The sequence below is a fragment of the Sparus aurata genome, chromosome 7, assembly GCF_900880675.1.
Source record: "Sparus aurata chromosome 7, fSpaAur1.1, whole genome shotgun sequence".
Lineage (NCBI taxonomy): Eukaryota > Metazoa > Chordata > Actinopteri > Spariformes > Sparidae > Sparus > Sparus aurata.
Genome location: NC_044193.1, coordinates 3,077,063 through 3,091,238, shown reverse-complemented (window position 1 = coordinate 3,091,238; position 14,176 = coordinate 3,077,063). Strand labels below are relative to the sequence as shown.

At 42.5% G+C, this 14,176-nt stretch overlaps 1 protein-coding gene across 3 annotated transcripts in view; it reads left to right on the top strand.

Moving 5' to 3' along the window:
- lama5 (laminin, alpha 5) overlaps window positions 1–14,176 on the top strand; it is a 102,800-nt gene that overhangs the window by 51,045 nt on the left and 37,579 nt on the right. For all 3 annotated transcript variants that reach the window (XM_030424402.1, XM_030424400.1, XM_030424401.1), the window contains 4 exons: window positions 127–245; window positions 923–1,093; window positions 1,551–1,648; window positions 11,684–11,799. In XM_030424402.1, coding sequence (XP_030280262.1) covers window positions 127–245; window positions 923–1,093; window positions 1,551–1,648; window positions 11,684–11,799 — 504 coding nt within the window. The remainder of the gene's footprint in view (window positions 1–126; window positions 246–922; window positions 1,094–1,550; window positions 1,649–11,683; window positions 11,800–14,176) is intronic.

Sequence of the window (14,176 nt, the reverse complement as noted above, 5' to 3'; positions counted from 1 at the left end):
AGTTATATTTAAACAAGACCGTCCTTTAATTATCACACTGAGACGCATCATTAAAATACTACAAGTTGCTAACCCTTTATCTCTACCTGTGTGTGTGTGTTTGTGTGTGTGTGTGTGTGTGTGTAGCCTCTAAGAGAGACTGCATCGAGCGTTTTGGACTGCAGACCATCGAGAGGATCAACAGCGACAACGACGTCATCTGCACCTCCGAATACTCGCGTATCGTCCCGCTGGAGAATGGAGAGGTGAGCGAGTGTCACAGCATGAAATAAACAAACTTTTATGTCAATCATGTCCGTGACTGCAGGAACAAATACGTTTATCTATTGATTGATCGACAGAAACAAACATTCCCAGCCTCCAACATCTACGATGGTCTGTTCTTTATCTAATGTGGCTAAATACATTTATTCATTCATCACTATTTTCCACATTTTAGGGAGTGAAAGTTTTCGATTTGAAAGGAAAAGAATCAGTTGTTTAATTAATAATGAAGATAATAGTTATTTACAGAACTGCATAGCTACAATCTTGCTCATTTTGTAGAATTAAGACCTAAATATCCTCAAGATGTCTCTTCGAAAGAGTCTCCAAAGTTGTTTTCACACATAATTTTTCATTTGATTTTTTGTTCATGATTTATTTTGTATTTTAAGTTTCTGTAAATGTGCCAGAGACGACCAAAAAGCGATTTTTCATGATGAAATAACAGTCGTTGGAGACGGACATGATCATGCAGAGCAATAAAACATGTCTTGACTTTACAAAGACAACAGTCTGAATCATAATAGACACATTAATAGTTAATGTCTGATTTGGTTGATCTCATCCGTCTGATGCGTGCAGGACTTTCCCAGGTTGTAATGTTTATACTTCAACAGCTGTCTGTTAGCTGACGAAGCCTTTTGTCTTCCTAACCAAGATCGTGGTGTCTTTGGTGAACGGTCGGCCCGGAGCGATGAACTTCTCCTACTCACCGGTGCTGAGGGATTTCACCAAGGCCACCAACATCAGGCTTCGCTTCCTGAGGACCAACACGCTGCTCGGACACCTGATGGGCAAAGCGCTGCGTGACCCCACCGTCACCCGCAGGGTGAGACGATGACACGAAGAGACTGGACAGAAAATCAGTCTAGTCAGGTTATCTGTTCAGGCTAAATACGTTTTATGGCTATAGAATTACATCACATGAAGAAAAGTACGCTTACGTCTTTTATGTCGTTTAGCAAGGAGCTGGAAACAAGATGTGTAGGTTAGCTTAGCATAAAGGCCTCAAGAAATGGTTAAATGGTTCACTGTGTTACTACTAATTGTTGTTTTTTAAGATTTACGTTTCCTAACTAATTCAGAAAATTAGATTAGTTAATTAGTGAGGTTCTGGTCTTGGTTGCAGGCAAGCTATCACCTGTTGCCTTCAGTCTTTATGCTAAGCTAACGTCTCCTGGCTCCGGCTTCTTTACCATACGTACATGAGAGCAGGATTTCTTTAGCTAAAACATTCTGTATTATAACATGACGTTAATAACTCAAATTGTGTATTTATGTTGCAGTATTACTACAGTATCAAAGACATCAGTATCGGAGGACGCTGTGTGTGTAACGGACACGCTGAGGCCTGCAACGCCGAGGACCCCATCGACCCCTACAAGTAAGACGCAAAGATAAACCATCAGAGGATCAATGAGGGAAGATGAATGAGAGTCAGACTGCAGCAGCATGACTCACAGACGTGCGGCAGACCAACATTGTTTTGACTGGATTCTGTAGTACAGCTGTGTGTGTGTGTGTGTGTGTGTTTGTGTTTGTGGCCCGGTCTGAACAAAGACGAGAGGAAACCTCTCTAAACACAGCAGGTTGTAAAAATGATTTATGTCTTCACGATGACTGCGATATGAAACCCGCGCACAAATTACAAAAATTCACAGCCCCGAGCTTCGTGGCCGCGGTCCAGACGACGAGGTTTTCAGTCTCTCTTTGATTCTGTGGTTTTGTTTCGGTGCCAGTGATGTCTGCCTCATCTTTATCTTTGCGACGTTCCTGTTATGCAAATCAGATAAAAAGATACGTTAGGACACATGAGCCCTACTGAGAAAACAAATGAGGAGAGCAGAGAGTAAAAAAAGAGGAGAGAGCATCTGTCTTTTGGTGCCCGATTTGAGTTTTTAAATCTTAAGAAACAAAAAGCTGAAACTCTTTCATGTCATAAGTGTCCAAATCAAAAAGTCGAGCGAGATCACGAGGCTCTGGTGCCAACTGAACATCTCATCTGTCATTGGATCGTTGTTCTTCAACAGGTTAAACGTCAGTATCAGCTAAAACTCCTTCATTTTCATTGACTTCCTGCCTGCACAATCATTCTACAGCATGTCAGGTCTTAATCTCTTAGTCTCAGAAGCAGAACATGAGGAACAACATGATTTCTGAAGCAGAACAGCCGGATAAACCCACATGTGTAACACTCGACAGAATCACATCCAAATATGTCATTTTCATATTTGATAGGAGACAAAAAACAAGACGGTCAGAAGATATGAAATAAGAAAAACGAGATATTCAAATTCTGAAGGGAAAGCAGCAAAATTTACTGTTAAGAAGCCGGAAGTAGGGTATTAATCAATTAATCACAAAAGGAGTATTTAGATTCTAAGTAGAACAAATCAATCGAATGATCATCGAAAATCAAAAGCAGGATCTCACAGTGTTTCTCTCTCTACATACTCACTCAGTGTCAGAAAGGGAAACAGTGAGTGTGTCGATGATGATGATGATGATGATGATGATGAAACAGCTGGAGGAGAAGAAGAAGAAGAAGTTGTGTTTACTGTTTATAACTTCCTGTCCCCGTTTCAGCTTTTTATTGTTTAGGCAGATTAACAAGATGGAGCTTGTTTTTATGTGTGTGTGTTTGTGAATTTCCAGATAAGTGTTGGTTTCTCCTGAGAAGTGGAAGTTGGCAGCATGTGATTAATTTAATAATACGTGCTGATGTACATTAAGAGGTGTGTGTGTGTGTGTGTGTGTGTGTGTGTGTGTGTGTGTGTGTGTAGCTACCTGCAGGCTTTACAATAAGCCGTCATTACTGTCAAAACCACCATGAGCTCACATATACACGATCACACAGGATCACATATAGAAGTCTATAAATATTTGTTGTGTATGTCTGTCTCGTTTTATGTGCAAGTACGCACACACACACACACACACACACATACACACATACACACATACACGCACTCGTATAGATGATCACACATGCATTAACACACACTTGCACAGACTCGTTGAAGGTATCTGGAGACTGTCTGTTGTAAACGATGGAGCTCTTTTTTCCATGTTGATGCACACGAGTGATTTGGGAATTTGGGAGGAAAGGAGGGATTTAGAGGGAGGGATGGAGGGATTATCAGATAGTTAGACGTACAATACTGCTGCCGGGAGGTGTTTACACTGTCAGCACGGCAATCTGTAGAAGATATGATACGATCTCTGTCTTCAGTGTTCAGACACAGACAGATTTGTCTTAACAGTTCTCAAGATTCAGTTTGTAATCATAAAAAATTACAAGGAAAAAGACAGAAAAGTTTTCCAGACAAACTAAACTGAGGAATAAGAACGCAAAAAATGATTCAAGGCGGTTCAAGCTCTGATTTGTTGCAGTGTTGCAGATGCATGATTAGATGTTCTTTCCTGCAGGACTGTATATGTGTGAGGTGTGTGTTTGAGCAGGTGAATAGAGCAGCTGTAAGTTTTGTCTCGGCTCTTTCACTGAAAAAACAAACAACAACAGCGATACATTCATGCCGTGACGCGACAAAGAATCGTGACAGACTGCAGGACCAATCACAGCTTGCCGTCTTTCACCTTTTCAGTCTATGTGATGACAAACATGGCGTCCACAACGGTGTGTTTGACGTCTTGTGCTTGGAAAACATAAAGTCCATAAAACCATGACAGTCTCTCTCGCAGCACCGGCGACTTTATCTCTGAAGGAAAATCAATTTCATGATCAGCACACGAGATCAAACCATCGATCGTCCTGCCAGATGTTCATCTTTGTTCCTTTGCGTCTTAAATCTGTCAGGTCAAGATAATACCAGGTCGATATTATGAAGCACGAAACTCAAATCTGCATTTCCTGAAGTCGTGTTGACGCCATTTGACATTCTTTTAGTTATTTTATCGGCAAAAACTCTGGACAACTTTTGTCATCTCCTTGAATCACTGAAGCGACGGATCATTTACGCTCTCGGTCTAAGATGGGTCACGTGTGCCTGTTTTCTTGGTGTTTAAACTCTGCAGCGGTGAATCCCTCAGAGCGATCCGGGAACTCGTGGATCTAATGTTACACTGCAGGCACAGACGGCAGTAAGTCACCTCTGTGTTTGAGTCTGCAACCTATAGACGCTGACCAGACGCTGATCGGCCTCACGCGCTCTGACAGGTGTGTTGAGGTTCAGTGTGACCTCCCGTCCTCTCTGCATGTCTGCCGTCGACATAGACACGACTGTGTGTTTGATGGGCTGTTTGTAATATCTCGTGGGGCCCCGGAGAGTTACTGTAACAAGAGGTGTGTATACTTTCACATGTCTTGCCTGCATGCTTCACACGCTAACGCAGGATGTTGGGTTTTAAGCTTTTTTTGACCAGATTGTTTTTATTTTCTCTCCTTTACTTTATTTGTGCGTCTGATCTTAAAGGGATATTCCGGTGTGAGTTTAATCCATGGTCTAAATCACTGTGAAACTGTGTTAGACTCCCTCTGGAGAGATCAAGTTAGCAGACCGCTAATTTACGGAGTTTCATCAACCTCAGAAACGAACGCACGACAACAATACACTGCAGTAAATGGATCCAAATATAAACCGCCACCAAAAAGCCACAAATAATTCTCAGAACAGCACCAAACTTCAGCAACAGTACAAATAGGGTCTCAGCACATAGTCCGGGGCATCTAACCTCCGCTAGCTTAGCTGGATTTCTATTGTGAAGCTAAAAACAGATTTCAACTCTCCTCCATCAGCTTCCAGGTCGGGGAAGTCCCGACGCGACGATTACCGAGTGCGGTTAGAAATGCTCAATTCCGTTCTTTTCCCTGTCTGCTCTCGATAATAACTGTTATAAACTGGCAGGTAAGACACATATGAACTTTGATTGCTTTTCCGTGGAGTCATAATCATACATTTTCATCCATGAGCCGCGGAACTCTACTGCACTCGGTAATCGACTCGTCGGGACTTCCCGTCAACAGGAAGCTGCTGCAGAAGAGTGGTAAATTTAGTCAGCTTTTCAGTAGAAATCCAGCTAAGCTAGCGGAGGTTAGATGCCCCGGACTATGTGCTGAGACCCTATTTGTACTGTTGCTGAAGTTTGGTGCTGTTCTGAGCATTATTTGTGGCTTTTTGGTGGCGGTTTATATTTGGATCCATTTACTGCAGTGTATTGTTGTCGTGCGGTCGTTTCTGAGGTTGATAAAACTCCGTAAATTAGCGGTCTGCTAACTTGATCTCTCGAGAGGGAGTCTAACACAGTTTCACGGTGATTTAGACCATGGATTAAACTTACACCGGAATATCCCTTTAATGCCTCCAAACATCCTCAAACCAATTGTAAGAAGAGGAGGGATTTGTGCGCAGGACTAGTTAGACCGCTTCTAAATCTTACCGAAACACAATTATGTGTATTATGAGCCGTTTTAATGGCTCTAGTTCAGATTTCAAACAGCCTCGATGTGAGCCCAGACGTATATTTACACCTCAGAGAGTGTTTATACTGCCACAGTAATGTATATAAAGTGTCTGTAGGGAGATGATGAGTAACTCACAGTACAGTCAGCATAAATACACACCGCCTGCTGGCTTCACTGCCTTTCTTTTATTTGATTGGAGGGATTTACAGGGATTATGGTGATAAAACACATTGATACTCATCTCTTGAGAATAAATTAGTCACCACTATAATCCACTGAGGCTGCTTTTACTGTATGTGATCGTCAGAGGATGGGCGGTTTGTTCTGCTCACAGTGAATCTGTGTTTATACTGTAGATGTCACGTTAATGATTTACTGTAGAGATTGGGTTGAAAGTGTAACCAGAGGTCTTGAAGGTCTGCCTGAGTTTACTGTAGGTGCTGAAGCGTCGACCTTACGGTGTGTTCGTGATATTTGATTTATCTTGTGATCACTGAGGAAAGTATGCAAAGATTTGGTTACAAACGTTGCAGCCAAGAATGAAAACATGAGTAAAAAAAAGATATGTACCATTATAATTTCAACCCAAATCACCAGAATAAATGTTATTCAAGTCCATTTCTTGAAAACCATGTTTAAGATCAAACTGAGCGTAACGTTTTGTTGGAACTGCACCAATAATCAACTTGGAAAGCATGATCATTTGGTTTAAAATACGGGTTTGGTCGCCACAAAAGCGGCTAGAAATGTCTTGTGGTGTCCCTTAAGAATACGCAGTGGTGGGACTCAAACTGCAGCCCTCCATGTGGGTGTGGTTGGTTATAACGCCGCCACCTTCCCCTCCATCTCCTGCTGAGAGTCAATAAGCACGTAACGTGAACGTGAAATGACACGTTTGGTTCACAACCTTCGTCGTTATGCAGATACAAGTAGATAAACAGGAATTATGTGAGTACAAATAATGTCGTTAGCGATTCAGACATCGTGTTGGTTGGATCACATTGGTGCCAGCTGGCCGCTCGTGTCGCAGTTTGTTCTGTTCGGCTCCATTTGGTTTCACTTTGCTGCATCACCTCCAGTTCAGGATCAGAGCTCAGAGAGGCGAGGCTACATCTGGGTTAATCATCAGCACAGCTGGGGTGTGTGTGTGTGTGTGTGTGTGTGTGTGTGTGTGTGTGTGTGTGTGTGTGTGTGTGTGCGTGAGGTCGAAAAGAAAACAGACTTTTCCTTTGGGTGTCAGAAAAGTGTCGGGATAATAACAACGCATGAAGAGGAAGGAAACTGATTTTGTGCTTTTATAAATTCCTTTGTGAGAATCGAGCGTAATTCTATTAGACGGACTTCCTCTGGTGAGTGTTGAGAGATGTGAGAGAGGAGTCAGAGTCTGTAGAAAGATTTGAGGAGACACACTTTCTTCTGGACGATTCAGAGATTCATCAGTAGATAACAACGACTGTGAAACATGGTCAGATTGGATGCTGAGAACTGAGAACATCCCCACAAAAAAATCCTTCGTTTGAGTTTAAAGCAGATGAAACTATTCTGAAAACTGTGCGATTGTAGATTTTCTGATTACATCTCATCTTGTAATCAATGTAACGACTATATATCAGTTTAAACACTTAATTACATTTATGGCCTGATAATTTCTTGTGATGTTCGTGGCGTGTTTTTATTGCTTTATTGGAAATCTGTCTTTAAGTCTGACGGCTTCTTGACTTCTCCTGACACACCGCGTATCTTTGAATGATCTAATCCGATGTGTGCAAATACAAAAGAGTAAAATAAAACAAATAAACAGATGTTGAAAAATGTGATTTATTGGGAATTATAAACAATGTAACTTTTGATAAATGTGTTCAGTGTTGCTTGCATCATATAAGTCGGTATGTTTTGATCAGAACTTCTTTCTCTGGATGTTTCAGTTGGGAAGAACTTTTATTTTGGTGCCTTGAAGAAGCATTTAGTTTTAGATTTCATTACTGCTTCTAGCATCGGTGAGATGGACTCGTGTTTTGTTCTGTGCTGCACGTTCATGTACGTCAGCCGGGCTGCAATCACAAGCAACACGAGGTAAAAACAATATTTCACAAAACCCTCAGAATCCTAAAGATAATAGAAAATGTAAGAAAGCTTCAGAGACCATAAAGTCAGCTACAATCCAGACAGATCAAACTGAAAGTTAACTCGGTGGTGAAGGTTTCTTCTGCCTGCAGCTGTTTGGCTTCACCAGAGAGAAGAGACTCTTCAGACGACTGACAGTGTTTCATTTGTGACTCACACATAAAAGAATAATTAAGCTCAGTGGAGAGAGCAATCACTGAGACACGCATCCTTCTTTAAACTGAAGGACTCTTCAGACGTGATCTCTGCCTCATACCTGCCGTTTAAACGTGATTCTGAGGTTTTAAACAGTGAGATTCTGTTACGCTGTGGTTTACATTTCCATCAAACGTTCTTCAAACATCGACATATATCCCGTTGAGTCATGCCGTCACTGTATACGTGCACTTGTTTCACAGGCAGGTGTTTGATTGACGCGACTCGAGGAATTCAAATAAATCCCTCCTGACCTCATCGAGCGTTAGCGGAGATACTCGGTCTGGTTTGTGTCAGAGCGAAGGAATGCACATCTGAGAAACCTCCGTCAATACCGGACTTTGTTTTAACCTTGTTATATATCCAGCAGGTGCGTTATAGACGACAGCAGGTCTGTGTTTCAAGGCAGCAGGCGACTGAACGCTGCTCTGCTGATATTATCGTGACGGCTGAGAGAAACTCAACGGTTCAGTGTTTTAAAGGCCACAGACGGCGTTGTGATGGAGAGAGCGTACGACTCAGGGGGAAGTGTTGTTTTTAAGTGAATACACAGAAGCACAAATCAGTGTAAGCAGCTCAAAACTAAACGAAAAGATGAAGTGTTTGCATTTTATTTGCTGCTCAGATTTAGTTGGACACCCACGTTACAGAATCTAAAGCAGAGCGGACACTGAACAGATATGACGCCATTATTTTATCACCAGAATCGCAGCTAATCAGGACAAATTTCCTCTAGATTGGCTGTAATTTGGTGTTTCAGTTCGAGGAAGGTCGAACACCTCATTATCTGTCTGGATAATCAACAATCTGGCGGCGGGACAACTGGATCGACTGCTGGTACACGAGCATCTCGCCGTTTTCTATGATTCAGATTTGCTGCATGGCCGATATCAAAAGATCTGTTTAAAGTTGGACTCACCTTGTTTTTATATATTTTGGCTCTGAGACAGTGTCAAACACATCTTCCAGCCATCGACGTGTCTGAATTCCTCTTTTCTTCGTGCCACCACGCCGGCGCCAGTCGTGACTGGAGGCGACCACTTATCCTTCCAAACGTCGACAATGACTCAAAGGATGAGCTGATTAGATTTTGATGGCCAAAGGTCAGCAAATTGGCCTTAACTCAAGTATTCATAAAATAATGACGATGAAATTGGACACAGCTGTCTAAAGGTCCCCACACACCGCTCAGACTCAAACCAACAGCCAACTGCCTTTATCCGACCACGCCGTTGCCTCTCGTCTGACCCGTCCGGCAGAAAAGTTGCATAGAATGAAGATTGCATAGAAAAACATCAGAGTATCCAATGGCTCAGACGGCCAACAGCCAACCTTATCACCCGCAATTTCCACTGGATACAGTCCGCTGCGTTGCGGCTCCGATCCGGTTTTGCTCCGCCGTCCGGCAATCGCCACCGGTTGCGGTTTGAGTCCACCACGGCGCAGTACGGTAGACAGCTGGCATCACGAGGCCGAGGAGTTCCCGCAATAATCACATAATCACTCACGACCGCAGTTATAAGTCTGTGTTAGCAGAAGAGCTTGTGTTTGTCTCTTTTTTGAGATTTGTGTGAGTGTTTTATTTTGACAAGTAACCGGATGTTGTTTGTTATTTCGGCGCTTGACTTCCTGTCTGCTCGGTGCTAAATTCAGCTGAATTGCTGCGTCGTGCTCCGGCATCCGCCAGAAATAGAAGTCCTGCGTATCTGCTCCGTCCAGCTCCGGACTGCCAGAGCTAGGAGGGAGCTGATACCTGGTGGGGATTAACACAGTGGAGACGCAACGCAGCGGAGACGTATCCAGTGGAAATTGGGGGTCAGACTTCGCAAGTTGAATCAGAGCAGACGCTTTCCACGCGGTCACGAAAGCTTCCAACGCAGCTGAACACGCCGAACAGATTTGTCCGAGTCGTTTCAGACGGCCAGCGGTTGGCCCGGTGTGTTTCAGGCTTAACAGGATAAAATGATGACGCTGTGACATCTGATATCCAAAAGATCAGACGTCAAACACACTGTGACGTCACATCGACGCCACAGCTCAGGAACAGCAACTTCACTGTTGCATGCAGCCAACTTAATCAGAGTCAATATAACTGTACAAAGTCAACAAACTCAAAGACTCTTCTGTATATCTCAATCTCTTCGTAACCTCAATATGATGTTTGGCGCTGGCTGTGAATATCCTGATTGGTCTCCTTCTGGTCGTCAGCTGACTTTTTGTCAACGTCCCAGTCAACGCTGATCTGTGACCAGTTTTGGGGTCTGATGTTTCTGGTTTTCAGTTTGTTCTTTGTTGTTTTGCTCATGTCGAGTTTCCTGCAATATTGCTTTTTGTAATATAAAAAACCTGCCGTTCAGGAAATGTATTCAAAGCCTGTTTATTCTGTATATGTGCTTGTAAATGTAAAGTAGGTCAAGCTCTGGATTTCAAATCAATTATAAAGTGAACTCCAGCTTTACAGCCCTGTGAGTAATGAGCGAAAGTTTACTCTCCCTCCGTCAGGAAGCTGCTGGTCCGCAGCTAACGATCCCAAACCAGGAAGTAGTGAAATTGTGTGGAAACCCTCCATTGAAAGTCATTTCCTTAAAAAAAAAACGCTTGAACAGAGCTGCACGCCGGGGAGGGGAGAGAGCGAAGGGATGCATGAGTGAGCGTGTGAATTAAACTGTGAGGGATCGACTGGATGAATGGATCTGATAGTAAAAAGGTGAACGCTGGAAACACAATCAGCCTGTTGAAACGCGATACGGAGGCACGTTATCAGCAGAGAGCAGAAACACAGCAGCAGAACTGCCTCCAGAAAGAAGCTCAGACACTTAAAACGCTGAATTTAAAGATCTTTTTACGACAGCAGAACGTATTTTGTTCCTCGTCGTCACTTTAAACACATTAAATCAGTTAAAACTTTGCAGATTGTTCCTGTTTGTACACCACGCTCAGCTACAGTTACAGTCAGTTTAAGATGTTAGTCAGAAATTAGTCGTTTCAGGACTTCAGAGTCAAACCACAAACCACAGGACTGACATCTGTGAGGTGATTTTCTTGGATTGGGTTTTCCCTTCCTCTTTGATCGCTCTCCTCTCCCTCCTGTGACGCCGTCCTCTCGTGTTTGTCTCTCTTTGGCCGGTTAAAAGGACTCAGAGAGACGAGAGAACAGCTTTAAGAGAGGTTGTTCTCTCCCCCTGCTGTGTTTTGGCCACACTCGGCGGGCCGCAGGTTTACAGACTAATCCGATTAAAAAGCCGCGGTGAAGCAGTCAGCCGCCGTCGGTGGAGGAGAAAGATTAACTCTTTCATTGTTGGGGGTCGATTTCCACTTTTCTTTTGACTTCCTGACACACTCTGCTTTCTTTCTTTCTTTCTTTCTTTCTTTCTTTCTTTCTTTCTTTCTTTCTTTCTTTCTTTCTGTTCTCGTTGAAGTGTCAGTAGCAGGTTCAGAAGCGGAGGAATGTGAACTTTTAAGAACAGTTCAAACGATGTTTAACCCAAAACACAAGAGTCTGAGATAGGAACATACCAGCCCTGAGTGTGTGTGTGTGTGTGTGTGTGTGTGTGTGTGTGTGTGTGTGTGTGTGTGTGTGTGTGTGTGTGCGTGTGTGTGTGTGTGACAGAGCTGCTGAAGTCAACAGTATCATTTTAATGTACTTATTCCTGTTGTTGTTGTTGTTGTTGTTTGCAGGTTACAGTGTGACTGTCAGCACAACACCTGCGGCCTGTCTTGTGACCAGTGTTGCCCCGGATACAACCAGTTGCCGTGGAAACCAGCCACGACCTACAGCGCCAACGAGTGCGAACGTGAGTACAGCCTGACACCGTGCACACACACACACACACACACACACAGGGTCTAATCAGTGATCCCTGCAGAGGAATGTGTTTTCCTTTCATGTGTTGGTTCAACAGAGCTCGCCGGTCTTAATTTAATGAGGCTGAACAGACTCACGAGCTGCCGTCAGGTTTCCTTCACGACTTTCACACGTCTGAAATCTGAAAACTGCCTTGAATAAACATGATTATGATTAAATCTCAGGTATTTCCTTCTATATTCATGCTAGGGGATCTCTCGGCTTTTAGACATGATCCTCCTGCCGGTGATTAAGATCATAGAAACACCTCTCGGCCTCGAGTCTGCAGCGGTAAAGTTGGTTCATAGTGGATGTAGTTAAATATTATTATAAGATTCAGGGGCAGAACCTTCGACAAATGAGTGTCAAATCAATGTGAAGAGTTAATTACATTTTCCCAGATCTGTTTCATGTATTTATTTAAAGACGTAAACTTTTCTTTGAGGATAGTCAAACCCTCCAGTGCCAAATAATGCACTCTGTCTTCCACCAATCTAGAGAAAACGCTGTTTTATTTTTAATGTCAAGAATTATAATTATTTATTGATACGCCCCAATAAAAAGAGACAATATGACACACTGTCCTTAATGTTAACTACTCATTTATTAGTGTACAACATACAGTTTTGGGGCTTTTTCAGGGAGTGTTTCTATCTTTCACTTCTTCCTACTAAATCTTAATTTTTGTGCTTTTACTTTATTTCATTTCCTTTTCTTTGCTTTTGTGTTTTTTTGTCTTGCAATCTGTTTTTTCACGATTCTCCAAATCCAGAATTCGATGTGACGTTTGATCTTAAAGTCACCGTCTAAATCGATTTTCTTTAACTGTTTACTCTCAGAATTACTTTTCAGTTTGTAAGATTAGATGTCGGTGAATATAATCTTTAGTTTCTATTTTAGCTACTTTATTTCTTTCACATGTGTTATCAGTGATTTTTAACGTGGAATAATGTTCTCTCTGCTTTCTGCGTTCAATGTTCCTGCAAATATTCACATGTGAGCTTCTAATGAGTGATTTAATATGAGTTTGGTATGTTTTTAACTTGTGTTTACTGTATGGCACATATATAGATGATGGCATATTGACCACTTTAAAGCCTTTAGCTAGAAGTTTAGTTGATTTCTTTGAAACAGTCTCTTGACTGTGACCCGTCTCGGTCTGTCGGGTGTCTCCGTGTTATCAAACCTCAGCTGCTTGTTATCAAAGCTGCAGTTATATTTAACAAGGAACAACACGCGTATCACAGTGACAAAAAGGTCACCGAAGGGCAGCAAGATAGGAATAAAACTACAGAGAAGAGACGCGAGGGAGCTGCAGTTGGTCCGTGCTTTTATTTTGAATAATATAAGAGGAAGCGGTGAGATTTAACGTCCACAGCGTCGTGTTCAGCCCTTCAAAAGACCGATGAAAGTCATTATTAATGAGAGAATATATAATCCAGCTGAGACTTGAGTGACTCACAGCTCTCGATTGTCCTCAAAACTCTTATAAGAATGTTTTTTCTTTGCTTAGCTTTCAAAATAAAAAGGAGAAAAAAAACCACTCAACGCTATCAGGAGCCGCCGGATAAAGGGGCGCTGGTTTATTCAGCCGGCACCTCTCAGGCGCTGAGGGGTCAGATAAGAGAAGAAGCAAAAAAAAAAAGCTCTATCAGAGTTTCACTGACTCTTTATGAAGAGGGAAGGTCGGTCTGGATTATACGGACGTGTGCATCTCAAGTATGCAACTCTTAATCTTAGATTAAGTTAAAACATGTCTGTAATCTTTTCACCGTGTTTATACGTGAAACTATGATGAGGTCAAGTTCGGGTCGTTTCCTCTTCAGTCAGTTAAAGGAAGTCACTTGTTTTTTAGATAGATTATACAAATAACATATAATTTATTGAGCTTTCAACGTGCTAATGGGAACCTCTCGGGCTGAAAAATGAAGCCGATGCATTCAAGACAATCGTGCCAATTAAAGGGATATTTCGGTGTAAATTTAATCCATGGTCTAAATCACTGTGAAACTGTGTTAGACTCCCTCTCGAGAGATCAAGTTAGCAGACCGCTAATTTACGGAGTTTTATCAACCTCAGAAACGAGCGCACGACAACAATACACTGCAGTAAATGGATCCAAATATAAACCGCCACCAAAAAGCCACAAATAATGCTCAGAACAGCACCAAACTTCAGCAACAGTACAAATAGGGTCTCAGCACATAGTCCGGGGCATCTAACCTCCGCTAGCTTAGCTGGATTCCTATTGTGAAGCTAAAAACAGAGTTCAACTCTCCTCCATCAGCTTCCGGGTCGGGGAAGTCCCGACGCGACGATTACCGAGT